The sequence below is a fragment of the Penicillium solitum genome (genome assembly GCF_028829755.1).
Source record: "Penicillium solitum strain IBT 25940 chromosome Unknown utg000003l_segment0_segment0, whole genome shotgun sequence".
NCBI classification, from domain to species: Eukaryota; Fungi; Ascomycota; class Eurotiomycetes; order Eurotiales; family Aspergillaceae; genus Penicillium; species Penicillium solitum.
In genome coordinates this window covers 5,056,845-5,073,779 of record NW_027072123.1, presented here as the reverse complement: position 1 = coordinate 5,073,779, position 16,935 = coordinate 5,056,845, and the positions used below count along the sequence as shown (strand labels likewise).

At 47.2% G+C, this 16,935-nt stretch overlaps 5 protein-coding genes across 5 annotated transcripts; 3 read left to right on the top strand and 2 right to left on the bottom strand.

Moving 5' to 3' along the window:
- Positions 1-163: 163 nt before the first annotated feature.
- N7455_005871 (putative nuclear pore complex subunit Nup133) lies at positions 164-4,279 on the bottom strand (the record flags this gene model as incomplete). The annotated part of the gene is made up of 4 exons (XM_040956529.2): positions 164-405; positions 465-3,776; positions 3,846-3,915; positions 3,989-4,279. The coding sequence occupies 4 exons, from the start codon at positions 4,277-4,279 to the stop codon at positions 164-166; spliced, it is 3,915 nt and encodes a 1,304-aa protein (XP_040812882.2).
- A 789-nt stretch (positions 4,280-5,068) lies between these two features.
- Positions 5,069-6,543, top strand: N7455_005870 (ACP S-malonyltransferase). The gene is made up of 2 exons (XM_040956586.2): positions 5,069-5,361; positions 5,423-6,543. Exons 1-2 carry the CDS (start codon positions 5,211-5,213, stop codon positions 6,484-6,486), a joined length of 1,215 nt encoding a protein of 404 aa, XP_040812987.2. The 5' UTR covers positions 5,069-5,210; the 3' UTR covers positions 6,487-6,543.
- Positions 6,544-6,934: 391 nt separating this feature from the next.
- Positions 6,935-7,591, bottom strand: N7455_005869 (uncharacterized protein; the record flags this gene model as incomplete). The annotated part of the gene is made up of 3 exons (XM_040956631.2): positions 6,935-7,123; positions 7,195-7,488; positions 7,547-7,591. 3 exons carry the CDS (start codon positions 7,589-7,591, stop codon positions 6,935-6,937), a joined length of 528 nt encoding a protein of 175 aa, XP_040812867.1.
- A 643-nt stretch (positions 7,592-8,234) lies between these two features.
- Positions 8,235-9,105, top strand: N7455_005868 (NuoB/complex I 20 kDa subunit family protein; the record flags this gene model as incomplete). The annotated part of the gene is made up of 4 exons (XM_040956590.2): positions 8,235-8,277; positions 8,330-8,528; positions 8,597-8,952; positions 9,011-9,105. The coding sequence occupies 4 exons, from the start codon at positions 8,235-8,237 to the stop codon at positions 9,103-9,105; spliced, it is 693 nt and encodes a 230-aa protein (XP_040812872.1).
- A 2,519-nt stretch (positions 9,106-11,624) lies between these two features.
- N7455_005867 (uncharacterized protein) lies at positions 11,625-12,480 on the top strand (the record flags this gene model as incomplete). The annotated part of the gene is made up of 2 exons (XM_040956619.2): positions 11,625-12,000; positions 12,053-12,480. The coding sequence occupies 2 exons, from the start codon at positions 11,625-11,627 to the stop codon at positions 12,478-12,480; spliced, it is 804 nt and encodes a 267-aa protein (XP_040812971.2).
- Positions 12,481-16,935: the final 4,455 nt, after the last annotated feature.

Sequence of the window (16,935 nt, the reverse complement as noted above, 5' to 3'; positions counted from 1 at the left end):
AATATCTCTTGAGATTTCATACATATAACATATTATGACCCATTGGTCATTGGATAACCGAGTAAGAATATCGAAAACGCCGCCATTTCAACCCCAACCCGCGTCAACTGTAGAGAAAATGCAATCGTTTGCTCCAGCAACTTCACCGTCAATGATAGGTGCTCTATTCGGGGGGCGATATGTGGACCTCAGCAGTTTCCCTGAGGTTTTGGAACCAGAAATCAAGTTTTCCGACCTCGATGCACTGGAGCAAAATATCATTTTCGGTCTGAAGGTCGGACGCCACACGAGACTTTTGCTCGGGGCGGAACCGTGACACAAGAATATCGGAATCAGAATCAGTCATCAGAGCCTCCGCAGGTGAGAGAGGTTTGTAAACAGAGTGCAGACCGGCATTTCGAGGTTCTAGACATAGTACGTTGGTTAGCTCCATAGTCAAAGTGTTCATGGCTTTTTAACCTTACCTTCCAAGCATGCAGTTAGTGAACGGTAGAGCGCCGTGTCGGCAACTGAGCTGTATTCATTGCCGTTGGGGCCCTCAGCAGCTTTGCCTCGAGCTACCCAATCATCTTTGATCAAGCACCGTCGCCAGATCAACCTCTGCAAAGCCATGAGGTAGGATGGGTCTCGCTGGCCGTAGCGTCCGTAATCAAGAACCTGCAAGGCGAGGTGGAACTCGCTCCGTGCAATCTCACTCTCGCTATCATCTGCCAGCTGAGTAGGGCCCATCAATGTCAGGATATCAATCAAGCCATCGGAACCGACAACCTGTCTGTCGATCAAGGTCGAGAGAGCGTCGCTCAGGATTTCATGAAGCGATGGCCGATCTTCGAAGATATGTTCTCCATACTGACCGAGAGCCAGTTCAAGCGCTGCCTTTCGGTCAATAGCACCTTCCAGGATATGCTCAATGTGCAAGTAGAGAATGTCTTGGACTCCATCGACCTCAACATAATCCTCAAGACGCTTTACATCCTCTTGCAAAGAGGAAGTCACAACGGGGGAATCCATGCGCTCCTGTGTCGCTAGTTTGCCTAGCTTGGCTATCGAGATCTCTACACGGTGGCTCCACAAGTCTTTCTCGCCGCTAATCGCTAGATTCTCCAACGAGGTTGCGGCAGTGTCATAGTCGTCTTCGCCAATGACATCGTTAATCCAGCTCAGGCGAGAATATGCGGGGTTACTTCGGAGGAATCGAGTGACGGCAGGTTGGTATTTTCGCATCGTAAACAGCGTTCCTGGATAACCCATCGCGATTTGCCGGGAGAAGTATGCATCTGCCCATAGGGCACCGAACTTGTCGAAATACTTGGCGATCAATTGATCTGCGTCGATCTCAGTTTGATTCGTGGAAACATCATTCTGTGGTTCTGTACGCGGATTTTGAGTTGCCTTTTGGTCTTGAAGCTCGATGATCAACTCGACCAACGCTCCCATGTCTCGGAAACTTTCTGCTAGCTCGACGGCATCGGCAAGATGGTCGATACCAGCCAGCTTGAAGAGTTGCCATTTGCGGTCTTCGACATGGGCCTGCTCAATCGAGACACTCTCATCCATTAGTTTGGGATCTCCTTGCGCAGAAAGCCATCGAGTTCGTTCGAGATGCATTTGACCGATCACGCGAAGGTGTCGATAGCTGTTTTTCGCAACTTGATTCAGAACATGCGTGTCAGGGGCATCTGCAGCCGATGCGGGTGTTTTCCATGACCGGCAACTATCCAGTTCCAAATCGAGTAAATGGCCGGCTTCAGAGTAACCGACACCTCTTGATGTCCAGAACTCGGGAAGATCTTCATATCCATCTGAAAGCACACCATCCTCCAGGAAGTCTCCAGTAAGACCATAAAGTGCAGCATTCTCATCGCGATATCGGAACGCAGTTTCCGTGACCGCCAGGAACAGCTCACTGGCCGCTAGGATCTTCTCTGACAATGTGCGCGCAGGGTTGGAAGTGTTGCCCCGGCCGAGCTTGATTGCGTTCTTGATCCATGGGATGATGTGCTCCATGCGGTAAGAGTCTCTCAGGAACCATTGGCGCACAGGATCGGTCTCTCCGTGTTGGGGGTTGATTGGAGTCTTGAATTTATCGTGCATGGATCCAATGACATGACCGAGGAAAGTCTCCTCGTCTCCATTTTTTATCTTACAGGCCTCTTGAATTTTCCACATAGCTCTTTGTGCTGCAATCTTTTCCGCGGCCCACAGCAGCTCCCATCTTGCTGGTCGACTCAAAGGATTGCCTTGGCGTGACAGTAATGAGGCAAGATCATCCAGTGCCTTCGCTCTCAAGCGGAGATTTTGCTCTAGTGAAATAGCAGTGGTGGGAATGAAGCGAGTCTCTGACTGGAGCAGCTCCCTGCAGATTTCCAAGGATGCTTCCTCCATTTCCGATGGAGGGAAGTTCAAGTCGCTTTCGCTGGATAGATTCAACGGATTCTTTGCCATGGTCCCAAAGAAAACCGCCTGCTCAAGCTTGTGCTTTGCTGTGACTTGACGCTCCTCGACATCTTGTTCTGTTCCAGGACGAGGGAGTACCGCCACACGAATTACACCGAAATTCCGAAGCATAAGCACACATGCTGCCCAAGAGGAATCGTTCGATTGGTCCTCTGCCATGGACCCCAGGATTTCGTGATCTGTGCCAGAGCGCAAGTGAATAGTGTCTTGGAAAGGCAAAGGCAACTTGTTGGAATCGAGAAGCAGTTGTGAGGATGGACTCTCTTCGACACTTGCCAACGACAAGATAACAAGAGATTGGCCAATGAGAATGAAAGCTGTTTCTTCTGGCTTCGGCACGAATATCTTGGGTTTCGAAGTTTCGAGCTGGGAGGCGGGAATATGGCGAAGATCCACGGGATGCGTTGACACAACACGAGATTCATTTCCTGACAGGTGAACTTGAACCACGAATAGCGCCCTAGTTTCTAACCATTGTGGAGATCTGACAACCAGAAAGAGGCGCCAGGTCCCATCGGAAAGTTGAACGGCATCGTCGGAAGACTGCAGGACAGAGAACGCAAAGTCCGCGACTTTGAGCTCTGTATCATTTGTCGTTTGCGCATGATATTCAGGGAGGGCCGCCAGAACTTCGCCCTTGAGATCGTATCGTTTTTTCAGGGTGTTGCCGTGGTTCCAATGCGTGTCCCATACTTCAACCAATCCAGTCGAAGTTGCAATAATGACATCTCGCTGGCCGCGTTGGTGAGAACCACCGGCCCGAACGGCAGTGACCTCTTTTCTCCATGACCCACCCGCGAAGACGCTCTTAATGCCGCCGAAAATGCCACCACCTCCAGTCCCTGCAGTGCTTCTGAGGAAATTCACGAGCACTGAAGGCTTTCCCTGGGGGTCCCTCAGAGTGATGTGTGCTACTCGTCCGGACGAGAACGTGGCGATAATTCCCGAAGGCTCCGCATTGAGTATTTCCGTGGCATACTCACCGGAAAGCATGCCAGGGGTGGATCCTTGGATGCCATTCTGCTTTTGTCGGGATAAACCCAGTGACGCGGCACTGGACACAGTCTCCCAGTAAATGACCTTTCCCGTCGAAGGGATAATCACCAAGAGACCCGGGTGGTCTCCTGTAGCCGTGGACAATAGAACTCCGAGTGGGACGGCACCTTTGGGATCTCTGCAAGACTCCGGAATCGATACCGTGAATGTCTCCGATGGAGAAGGGGACGAAGCGGGCGCAGAATAGGGCCACACGATGGCATGCGAGCGGGTCAAAGCTAATGCGTGATCATGGCCAGGTCCGAAAAAGCACTTGAGGGGTTCTGCATTCAGAGGTTGAGTGTCAACAAACCGCAACCCAAGGTGAGGAAAAGCTATGGAATTTGAAATACCTGATTGCAAGCCACGAATCTGATCTGGCAAAGATGGTAGTTGATCAACAGTGTAGAAATCAGTGCTTGACTTTAAACCTAGCAAGTTAGCACTTTGGACTTGAAGGTCTGAAGGAACGCGCAAAGATATTCATGTAACCCACCAGCACGATTGATCCCTCGTTATTGATCCCAGATCCGTCGCCTTGTTTCACAACACGGGTTGATATATGCAAGTCGTTCATTTGATCCGTAGGGGTAATAGTGTCACCGTTTGGCGCAGTGGGTGTTGCTAATTTTGCGAGCTCACGCCCCAGGTTGGTATCGGAAGGGGACTCATCTGGGCGTCGCAAGACGGAGCGTTGTCTCTTGGCCTTTGGTGGGTTGACAGAGTCATCTGAGCTTGTTCGTTGGCGTCGACGAGTATTGCGACCACCGGCTTTAGGGACGAACATTTTCAATATGTACGCAACCTGTAGTCGCGAACACACGCTAGCTGGCGAAAGCTTCGAAGATTGTTGACCCTTGGGGGTCCGATTCACTCTTCAAGGCTGATGTAAGGTCGGAGAGAAGAGAAAAGAAAAATAAAGGGAGGAGAAAGCTCTCCCAAAAAGATGCGTTTGAATTGGAGCACGGTGATAGCAGCGATAGGGTTGGTCAATAACAATCGAGGATGTTTGTCCGAAGGCGGTGAGGTAATAACCATATTGTACAGGTCGGTACATCAAGATGTAAGTTACATGTACTATTGTATACCCTATATATTATGTATTTGTGTACATTTTAGAGTATTCACAATGAAAATATACTATAGATTTATGTAATCTACATGAATAGCCATTCAATTGACTTCATAATAATGTTTTACATGATTTGAGCCTATTCTGCTTATTGAAATGTGGGGCTCTGCATACTTGGGTAACAATTGGTATAGAGAAAATACCAATAAAATACATACACTAGTACACCAACCTCAATTAGGTATTTAGCTATATTCTATGAGGCTAAAGTACGTAGGTAAACATGTGTATATATTATTGATCGCTCTCGGAATATGAATAAAATAAGTATAGCATATAAGAACTGTGTAAGCTCCATTGAGGTCTCTGTATGTATACATGACAGTTGACGGGTTATACGGGGAAATCTTTGCATAGCCGATTACCCCGAAAAAAGGAGCTCACGTGAATCCCACATCTAACCCCACACGGAGCTCACTACTCCCTTGATAAACACTAACATGGACTGAATACAACTCTCCCTCGCTCCATGGGATAGCGGATCTCACTCTCGCGACTACGAAATAGCCACCATGCTCATATGTTGTGTTGATACGGTCAAGATCAAGGCCCCAAAGGGTTGCTTAGAGCTGCAACTATAGAGAAGATGCTGTCACGCTTGTCGCATCCCAGGGGTCACTTTCGACTTAGATCCATTGTGCATGTCGCATCGCAAGTTTTGGCTACACCTTCGAGACCGACGAACCTTAATGTCCTGCCCTTCAGACGAGACCTGCACACAGCCCTCTTTTTCCCAGGTTTGCCGCCCCCACCCCCCCTTTACCTCTGAACCTCGAAATGGCCGCTAACACACAATAGGGCATGGAGTCCAAAGGGTTGGCATGGCCAACACCTGGATTGAAAGCTTCCCCCACACCGCGGCTAAGGTTTTGGACGAGATGGATAGCACCCTCGGGTTCAAACTGTCCAGCATTATATCCGATGGCCCCAACTCCAAACTCAACCAAACGGAAAATGCACAGCCTGCAGTCATGGCAATCTCAGTTTTGATACTTCGTATCCTGGAGCAGGAGTTCGGATTCAACATTAAATCTCGGGTCGATGTTACACTTGGACATAGCCTCGGGGAGTTCTCCGCATTGGTTGCTGGAGGCTCTCTTGAATTCAGAGACGCTTTACAGTTAGTCCGTGGTCGGGCTGAAATCATGGCCCAGTGTACGCGCCAGTTGACCGAGCAGTCAGGTGAAACCTATGGCATGGTTGCACTTCTCTGCGAACCCGAGCACCTGGAAGGTTTGCTTCGAACGGTTCAGGAATTCATTGGCCCCGAATCACCGGGCATTGAACTCGACAGGGATAACCGTGTCCCATCAACTCAACGAGTGGTGGTCGCAAACATCAACTCGAAAAATCAAATCGTGCTAAGTGGTAGTCTTGACCGAATCAAAATCCTTCTGGTCCAAATGCGTCAATTTGGAGGCCACGACCCACGGGCTGTCAGACTGAAATGTGACAGCCCGTTTCATAGCCCTGCTATGGCGCTAGCTGCGGATTATATGAGAGATGCCCTCGACAAAATCAACATCACATTCCCGGCATCAATTCCATGCGTATCAAATGTTTCTGCCTTGCCATTCCAGTCCGAGGAAGACATCAAGGATCTCCTTTCAAGACAGTGTACTGACACAGTGAGGTGGTGGGATAGCATTCGCTATCTTGATCAGGAACGAGGGGTGAGGCGGTGGATCGGAATTGGACCAGGAAAGGTCGGCAGGAATTTGGTTGGCAAAGAGGTTGGGAGAGTTGACACCAAAGGTGGTGGAGTGTGGGCTGTTTGCGACCCTCGTGAAATGTCAGAGATCATGGTTGCCCTGGAACAAACTGAAGTCGAAACTGAAGACTACCAACCCGAATTAGCATGAGACAAAATAGTCATCCTTTTCCTGTCTGTTCTATTATATTCAGAATCATTATACACCATACGAAGTGGAAATCCAAAGTCAAAGGTTATACATAGAAAAGTCCTTTTTTACCGCCTTCGTATACACCTAAAAAAGACATGTAAAAGAGCATCTAGTTAAAAAGACCACTAAAAAGATATGACAAGGTTGCATAAGCGGCTCACTATTATTCTTCGTTCTCATTCTCATATCGCGGCTCGAGGTTCTTGAGACCACTAGAAATACATGACAAGGCCGCATAAGCGGCCGACTATTCTTGTAGTTTAATGACTAAAGAAATAATATGGATACCCAGGTAATGTCCGAACAGTTTGTTGAGATTATTGCTGTCTAATACGAATATAAGTTGGGGAAACTGGTTGACCGAGGGGTTTATCTGTATCCTCAAGGTGTGACATTGGCATTCTCCCTATAGAGAAGTACCTGGGGCCCACGACTCCCCAATACGTTTAACATCCGCAACGAACTTTTTGTTAGAGATTGGCTGGCAGGCGGACAAAGAAGAAGCTGTATTGCCGGGAATCGGTACGTGATCGTCAGGGGAATAGAATGGATTCTGCAAAAGCTGGATATATGCACTCTGTAACGCGCGGAATGCCTATATGTAATAGTTAGGGGTTGGGATCTTGTGGCAGGTAAGCATTCGCTAAGCATCAAGGAAAAACACACCGGCTTCACATCAGAATCCCTCAAACCATTAATCGCAGCGCCTGCTTGCTTTCCAGCGCTGGCCTCTTCCTGACCGAATAAATCCACAATGATCAATAGTTTTACCCCCGTGGTCGTCAACCATCCATAGGCCGCAAGTCGTTCGTCAATTGCATGTAATAGACCTAGATCCTGATCAATGGATGTTTGTTTGCACCGGATGTCGAAAATGTCGAGGCAGGAGTTCAGTAAGAAGGAGAATTCGATAGTGGAATCCGAATATGGGGGAAACAGGGAAATGTGAAGAGGGTTATCCTGCAATCGGGTTAGTATGAACAATTCCAAAGGGACAACTTGGTAGAGCGATACGTACTGCTTTCCCAATCACACCAATACAGGCAATCTTGGGACCAGCCATTTCTGAGATAGCTCTTGAAGTGGCAATGTATCTGGACTGGGCGCAATCACTTGAGCTCTTGGAGTTTAGGGACTGATTCCCTTGTCTTGACACCGTGATCGAGCGAGAGTTCTAATTTGGGTAGGTATTATCTCTCCATATATTGTCCACAATGCTCTGTAATTGAGCAGCCCTTTCAAGGGACGGGTACTTTGCAATCAAAGTGTAGACAGCAGTGGAGTGGTTGTCTCCAACCCCCCGCGGCATAACGTATGGAGAAGACGCGTTCAGGCATCGAGGCAGCAAAAGGAGCTAAGAGCCAATGACCACACAGGCAATTCCATTTACGAGCAGCTCACCGCTTTTACCATACCAGGTTCTGCGATTGAAAAATACAGCTTCTGAGCCAATGAGCTGTGAGGTAATAGCTTACATCATCTCTGTCAAACCGTCGGTATACATCATCTTCTTCCACTCTGGAATCGGAACCTTTTTGGGGTTCTCCTTGTCTTGCAGTTACCCGGAGCCCGCCACCTCTGCCCTCTTGTAATTCCATATTACCTGTCGCCACTGGCCAAGGCTGCAACTACCTTGTCACTTTCACCTCCGGGATCACGACATTCTATTCTACTTGTTCCTCTCCACCGAAGAGACTTTTCTCAAGATGCTTCCGATGGCGAGGCCCGCCATCTCTGGCGCTCTGTGCGGTAGGGATCTTCTTCGCCTCATCGACAATATCAATTCACTAACAGAAAACAGCTGCGCGACCCCGTTTCGTTGCCTCTATCCCCCGTGCCCAACCCTTCGCGGCCCTCTCGACCTCGTCAATCAAATCAGCGACAGCGCTCGAGCGTCAACCATCAGCGCCCGCCCAGCAATTGACCGCGTCAGGAAAGGCCCGCCGAGAGGTGCCTTTGCCCAGCCAGGAGAAGAAGGAGGGTGCTATGCAATATGCCTTGTTCGTTTGCTCTCTATGGCTTTCATCTAGTATGCGCCTTGAACTTCCGCTGACCCTATATTACCCAGGACCACCCTTGATCAGATTGCCAATTGGGCTCGTCAAAGCTCTTTGTGGCCCATGACCTTCGGTCTTGCATGCTGCGCCGTGGAGATGATGCACCTTTCTACCCCCCGTTACGATCAGGATCGTCTCGGAATCATTTTCCGTGCTTCTCCGCGTCAATCCGATGTTATGATTGTGGCCGGTACATTGACAAACAAGATGGCTCCTGCTCTGCGCCAGGTTTACGATCAAATGCCCGACCCCCGGTGGGTTATCAGCATGGGCAGTTGTGCCAACGGTGGTGGCTACTACCACTACAGTTACTCGGTCGTGCGGGGCTGTGACCGGGTTGTTCCGGTCGATATCTACGTGCCTGGATGTAAGCATTTCCTCTTCCCTCGCGCTTGTGCTGTTGCAATTGACTAACAAAAACCAAGGCCCACCCACTTCCGAGGCACTGATGTACGGTATCTTCCAGCTGCAGAAGAAGATGAGACACACTAGAATCACACGCATGTGGTACCGCCGTTAATCTCCAAAACCAATGATATGGTGGACTGTTTTTTTGCCTCTTCGGTCATAGTGCATGGTAAACTTAAGTGACTCAACCTGACCGCCGTGGAGTTTTTATGTGTCTTTTTTACTTTGTATATCAATATCAAGCTTCAGGGTCTGATATTTTGTTTTTACTCTCACTTTGATTGGTCTGTTCCCCCTTTTTTTACCTGTCAGAATATCCATTTAAAAGAACTCGAATAAATGTTTCATATACTGGCTACAAACCTCCATATATAGCAGTATCAACCGGATTTAGGCCGCGGATGTGAACTTCCCAATCGGGGTGCCGCCGCTTTATAGGCGGTTATATAGGCTGCTGCAATACCCCTAGGGTTACTGAAGACTCCTGGGCTTTTATAAGAATCCCTGCTATCTTTTTTTTTTTATACAGGTTTCTCTACCCCCCAAAATACCCCAGATATCAAAGCAACGCGCTTAATGGCCGCTATCAAGGATACCAGGTCCAAGGAGGTCACTTCGAAAAGAAAATTGATACGGCAAGAACAATACCGTCGCAAAACAAATCTGATGGAAAAAGGCATGCGAATAGAATATAGTAGGATGTGCAGCGTAGATGTGCGCGTGGGAATTCGCACCCGAGAGACGGGCCAGGTACATATCAGCGGATACTTCGGGATTTGGGGCTAACGCTGATTTTTCGCGAACAAACGGTGTATTCTTCATTCCTAGACCTTAAAAACGAATGCTTTTATTATATGCTACTATTATTAAAGATAGTTATAATATGTGATTTCTTTTTGGCTGGCAGAATATTATATCATAGAGGTGTGGGGCTAGGGGTGTAGAAACTTATGTCCAGTCACTGTAATCTTGCCCAGGTGGAATTTGACTTCATTTCGACTCTTCTGTGCATCTCAACTTCGTTATGAGCGAAATCTCTGTTCCCCCTTCTGTATCTAATACAATGGACGAACACCCTGTCCCTCTTTTTGGTTTTCCGGAGCTCATGTTACAAAAGATAGGGTACTATCATCATCCGGTCTTGCACGTCTCCATTTCTAGTCAAACACCTGTTTCGCGTCTCTAATCCCGTGTTCAATAGCGTCACGCTTTGTCTTTTCGCATCTCCTCTCGTGGTGTTGTATCCTATCTGCCGTCAATTTTGTGATGTGGATTCATGTCGCTATTATCGATCCCTAACTTTTTATATACTCATACTTTTCTTCATGTTTATTATTTGGCGGGCGATGAATCAGAAGGAGAAGGAGAATTCCCAGCCGATATCTATAACAGGGACGGAGCAACGTGAGGAGCGAGCAGAGAAAGCTTAGGTTGCTCGCTAGAACTTAATCCTGTTATTACTCTGCGCTTGGCTGGGAATACACCTGCGAGGAACTTCTCCAAGATTAGAATACTATTTTTAGGAACAGAAGCGACAGAAATTACTCGTCGCATGTGTTTACGGGCATCCTTACTGACGCAGCGTCAGGCGAACAGCTCTAGACTTCCGCACCGGCCCACAAAGCCCAAAGCCCAACCCAACCCTTGGCTAAAGGGGATGCTAAAGGGGAGCCCTTCTCGGCGTCATTTTAGTCGCTAGTAGAAATAGTAGAAACGGGGCGGGGACAACTGTGTAAGTCGAGCGCCAATATCACCTAGGCACCTCGGCACCTGGGCAGGACCATAGAATGACTAAGGGTGCTATACGAGTAGGTACCTGTACTCTGCAGAACACCCGAATGCCCTTTTGAACTAGACTTCACCCCTGCGCTGTCAACCTCGTGCCTTCCCGCGGTCAACGCTCGTTCCCGCCCTATTACTTTTTAGCCGCAAACTACTCTTTTTCAACTTCAAGGATGGAAATTTATTTGGCATTACATAGTATTTGTTCTTTTACTTTTTTATAGAGAGCTGGCTCTGCCTATTCAGTCCATTTGATAAGTTTCCGAATTGCTCTTTTGTCTTTTTTTTTCCCTTAATTTGACCTTCATTGTTGATCTTTGCCTTGTTCTGCTGCACGGGTGGCCGTGCCCAAGCGGGCCCACTGCCCCAGGAGCTTTGTCCCCCGGTCTACCTTCCGCCCTTCACAATGAAGAAAGCGTTAGGTATCCACGATGACATTCGCGCGTATTGAATTCCCGAACAAAGGCGGTCATCTTGAAAGAATGCACAATGCACACACTACCTTTGGTAGCCTGGACTAGAAGGTTATCTGTTATGGTTTGCCTTGGAAACCAGCCTCGCCAAGACTGATTCCGCGACGATAATGAACGCCAAGGCGGCCCCGATATAGCCCTGAGTGCAGGGTCCGTTAGAGTGCAGGGTCCCTCAAGAAAATCCCCTGGGTTTCACCAGCTTTCCTCTTCTGTTTGGTTTTCTCGCTTCGGTTGGCATTTAAATTCCAACATTTTCTAAACTAGTCATTTCCTCCTTCTGTCCTATGTTCCTCGCCTTTGGTTAATACATATCACGCACAACTTCTACTCTTCTTAATCAACGTTTGTTTGGTATTTCATTTCTTTCTTTCCTATCATGGGTAAATATGGCCCCCCATTCGGATTCGCCGTACGCAGAAATGGCAGCTGCCTTAGAGGAGAATGCCAGACCAACGCAGGGAAGGATCCTATAACATCTGAACAGTTGTACCGATGCTGCCCCACCAACGACACTTGCACCAATTCAAACACAGGGATGTGTTGTCCGGATGAAGGAGACTGCAAAAAGGAAATCAGTAACGCAGAACATTGTGCCGACGCAACCTGGGATCTTTATCGAAACTATGATGGCGGATTTTTCTGTTGTGAACAGGACCAATACGGGTATAATAAGACTCAGGGGGGTGTTGGTTGTGGGACAAAACAAGATCTTGAGGAGGAGAGTAGGACGTCAGTAAGCCTAGTTTCACTTGGTAAGTTTCAAATCCTGCTTACTCGACATGCGCCCAATTCTGACATAACCAGGCACGACCCCAACACCGAGCAGCTCTGTGATATCGAGCAGCTCACCGACAGCAACCAGCACCACAACATCGAGCAGCTCTCCAACATCTAGCGGCTCTCCAACATCGAGTAGCTCCTCCGGTTCAAATACTGGCGCCATCGCAGGTGGTGTGGTTGGTGGTGTTGCCGGGTTAGCTATCATTCTCGCCTTGCTTTGGTATTTCATGCGTCGTCGCCCACAGAAGCAATCACCTCAAGCGCAGATGCCCATGACCGAATCATCGATGTTGCAGCATGAGTCTCTTCAGTCCCCGGCATCAATGTTGCAGCACGAGTCTCTTCAGTCCCCGGGAGTACTGAGTGAGTTAGACGGTCGAGGTTCGGTGTCAGAGCTACCTAGCTACAAAGATACTCTCCACGAGTTGCCGGAATCTGGAAAGAGTCGATGAAAGGGTATTATCTTTATCTTAATATTATCTGGCAGAGCGCTAGATGATGATTTTTTGTCGATGATATACCCTAGGCAATCCGGTGTTTGGCCATCTTCACTCCTCCAATCTCCCTATTTTGCCTTTCATGTTATTTAATTGAGTGTATTCGGGCAGAGACATGCCTGCTAGCATCACATTTCCGGTTAATGAGGTATCCTCAACGCTATCAAAAAAAAAAACCCTTGATCGTGATGCATCTTATTTGTTTTATCACACATTTACACATCCGAGATATGTACTTCCAAGATTTTGTTCTAATAATAGTTCCCATGGCTGAAGCATCCAACCCCTGGCTCAAATGTGTTATTAAATATTCTAACTCTATCTCAAATCCAGCATTGCGCTCAAAAAGACATAAACACCTGCCTCGTTACTGTGAGCAGTTGAGCTCCTGGGATCTTATTCCATCCCATCAGTCATTTCACGGTGCTCTAGAAGGCCTAATAACTCATAGAAAGACCTATCAGATTTCATTTAGTTATGTTAAGGTATTTCATATATTGCTCTACGTGTCGGAGTTTAGGCAGTCCCGATTTTCCCAATTGGGGTGTTGCCGCTTTATGTGCTCAGGGTCCTCCTCACTGAGCACTCAGTGTATATTTCATAGTGCAGGCCAAATGTTAGAAATGTATACACATAATATTCACAGGATACAAATTCCAAAATGTAGACACCAACATACCACAACCTGGATGTGAAATAGGCCATAAATGAAAGCAAATAAGGAAATGCATTTTAAATACGGGGAACCTTTAAAGCTATTTACCTATTATACCAACTAATATTCAGGGGAAACCTACTGGTTTCGGTTGATGGGGATTTATATAAAATTAAGGTTATGGAGGTAGATGTAGTAAAATGTTGTCTAGGAATCTACCAAGCATCGTAAACAACTACTAAAGGAAAGCTATCCCCAAAGTGTAGTGACCACTCTAGACTAGAATCGCAGCATATAAGCTAGATTGAGTTCTGAGGGTCCCCTGGTGATTTCTATCTTTTAGATAATATACATTCCGTGAGCTGCCTCTGACAGGGTACCAGTCAAAAGTGGTGCAAGCGCTACGGCTAGCGCATGCTTGGAGCTAAGCAGCGAAGGTGGGAGTCGATAACTACATAAAGTAACCGCTTTCGATATCTGTATTTCTTATTAGATATCATAAGGCAAGGAAAACGAAGAGTAACTGCTTACGGTGGTAGCAGTAGAGTTTGAAATTCTAATCTGTCCATTCGCCGCACCTAGGCCTATATTAATAATTCAGTAACTGATATCCTCCAGAGATATTTCGATGGAGGACAAAAGATAGAGAGATAAAGTATAGGATACTGGGAGCACATACAGGTAGGGGGAGGGGGAGGTGGCTTAGTTGCCGCCCGGAGAGCGGTATTGCAGGTATCCAGGCTTTTCTCCAACTACTTATTTCTGATTTTAAGGGCCTCCTTGTCGGCTGTACACCGTATTCGTTGATTGTCGTAAGTTGATTCCTCGGTCTCGCAGGCTGTCTTTTCCGCTTCGCAGACTATCATCTGAGTATTGCAGATATCGTTCTAGGAATTACAACTAGCCTTCTCACCCTAGCACTGCTTTTGGTTAATCATATAGGTCTCCTTCTCTTGCTCGCAACAAATTTTCTCTGGATCGGTACTACAGTCGGGGCAGATAGTTGTCTCTTATTCGACGTACCGGCCAAAAGAGAAATGATAGCCTATGGGACAAACAGGTATAACGATTTCGCCATCCCGCTCGTCTGTACCAGACTCTCCGCGTAGCATATAAATACTCCAGGTATATTTCTCAGCATCAATTTCTGGTATCTCTATGGTTTCTGTCAGATAGCACCGTTGGATTTTGGCATTCCAAATTGCGCTAGTACAGAGCTCGGATTTAAGGCATTCCCGTGCACACTCATCTGGAGTCTCTAAGCCACCCAATGAGTGATAGTAGTCGTCAGTCCCGCCATAACAGTAGTATCTGAACGCGGTTCCGCCCGATAAAACAGATTGAAGGTTCTGAGAGGGACAGAGGGAGGCGAACTCCTAAATACTTTCTCCTTGGGCAATGGCGACCATAAGGGCTGTCAAGGACGATAGCTAACCTATAGCCCTCATGATGATAATGTCGGTAATAATAATAGATTTGAGTAGATAGTGCGGGTATAAAGGAAAGTATTCAGTGACACAGTAGAAACAAAATGTGATGGTCCCCTGGGACTTACTTCGTAAGGCGTAGGTATTCATAGCTTCTCAAATGCTTAGAACGTGTTTTCCTGCTCTATTATGTTTATCATAGTTAGCTAATATATTCCCTCCCTGATTCCGAGACACTATGCGCTCATTATTATGCTGCAGATGAATCAAAAGACCTACTCGGGTACATTACAGTACATACCTGTTATACTATTAGCTGGACCATATCTACTTTACGAGTGAAGCGATATAGCGAGATTATTCTTATCCCTCGTTTGAATTAGTTTAAGGTCTATATATCTCGACTTGTGACGTCCTCGAGGGGCGCTGGAATGGGATTTTGTTATAACGGAGGTGAAACACTACTCTATAAACCTTGGCCATGGAAGACCTACATTACAATGGCCTATGACATACCAAGGGAGATGCGATATCGACAAAATTGCTAAATAACTTAATGCAGGATGATGATGCTGATTGGACATTCTCAGCAACCATTTTCCACTAACATTATTTGTCGATCAACATGTGGCTGCACTCTTGGCCGCTACTCTCAAATTGGAGGTGTTCGTTTTTTCATCTATATTATGGACTTTGACCTGTAAGTTCCTACCTCTTGTATGGGTTGGATGCGTCATTGTCACCTGCCATTATGCTAAGCTCTGCTTCAACTGGGACTTTCCCCTGCATCAAAAATTAGCCAATATTCTTGGTTACTGTGTACTGCAACACTCTTCTCGATAGTTCATATGGGTGGTCACGCTCATGTCGATCTCATGCTGCACATACTGACACAGACCGTAAAGTAACGCCTGCCAGAGTATATGGGAGTCCTCTGTGGATTTCGTTCATATTGGAACACCGTAGGTCACACTGTAACAATTCTATTGCATTTTTTGTGACGGGCCAAGGGATTTTTTGCTCCAGATGGTCGAAAATATCTCACCCTAGACGTCTTACCTGTTTCTCAATCGATATGTAAAGCTATCGATTGGATAGATAAATGATCTACAACTATGAGTTGTAAGCTGGTTAGCTTGCCGATCCAAAAGGTTAATTCGGCCTTTCGCGCTGGCTGGCTGAGCGCAGCCAGCCACGGTTTTGAGTCGTGCCATTATATGACGTCATCGTGAATATTGGTGCCGGGAGTCCAAGCATCCATCACCAGCTGCAAGATGGAGTTATGATATGTCTAAGGATGGGGTGTCAGAAGTGTCGATATTACTAAATACATACGCGATGTCCTGTGGATACGTCAACTGACAGGAAACCTCGGGATAAATTCCTAACATAGATTAGTGTGTCTTGGCATTCGGATCGGAGAAACAATCGAAGAGTGTAGGTGGTGACAACCAGTGTCGGGAAGCACTGTACTAACGCACCCTCAGTGAGCCGATCTGGGCGACGGTCTTCTCCAGGCCGTTGGGGCGATGGATTCATACCTTCTTGTGTTGTTCGGTTTAATCCCCGATGGGGAGACCAAAGTGAATCCGCCGTGGTTGTGCGGCCCGGCCCGATGCGGACGGTGCCGCGCACGACCTGACAGCCACGGGATATGAAAACCATCTGACTTCTTCTTACCCGAATCGTACACGGGCCCAGGCAACTGATCTTCAAGTTGTGACGTAGTGGGTGGCCGACGTGAGCGGTAAGCACGTTATACAAAAGAGATGAATCATCAGTTTATGTAGCCGAAAAGGGAAGATCTTGGTAGAATTATGCAATTGCGGTTCACTGTGATGCGGTCTCAACCTCAAAATTCGAGACCGCAAGACCGTGCGGTCCAGTCCGCAGTCCTCTAATTGAGGACTACAGTAAGATCGCACCATGCAGAGGCCTCCGTACGAAACCTATGAAGGCTCACTCAACCCTAGACCTTGTCCGATACCTTAGGATTATACCCTTAGCCGTGCCTTGCTTCGCTTAATAGTTACAAGCTGGTATTTACGTCTTAGAATCTGAACAATCATATGTGAAAGTCTCGCATATCTTGCTCCAGTTGCAGTGTTGCACAAAGCTTGCAAGTTATGCAGTACTGCGCTGCACTTACGGTGTTTTGAGTAATATGCAAGATCTCCCCACAACGATACATTTCCGGAATTGTCTAGTACTGTAATCACCTGCCTCCTGCACTGATGCCTAAATTTTATTACGTGAGGAGCCATAACATCTGTGATGGAGTTTGCACCGAGAAACGTGGGGAAAATATCCACAGCATCGAGTCATCTA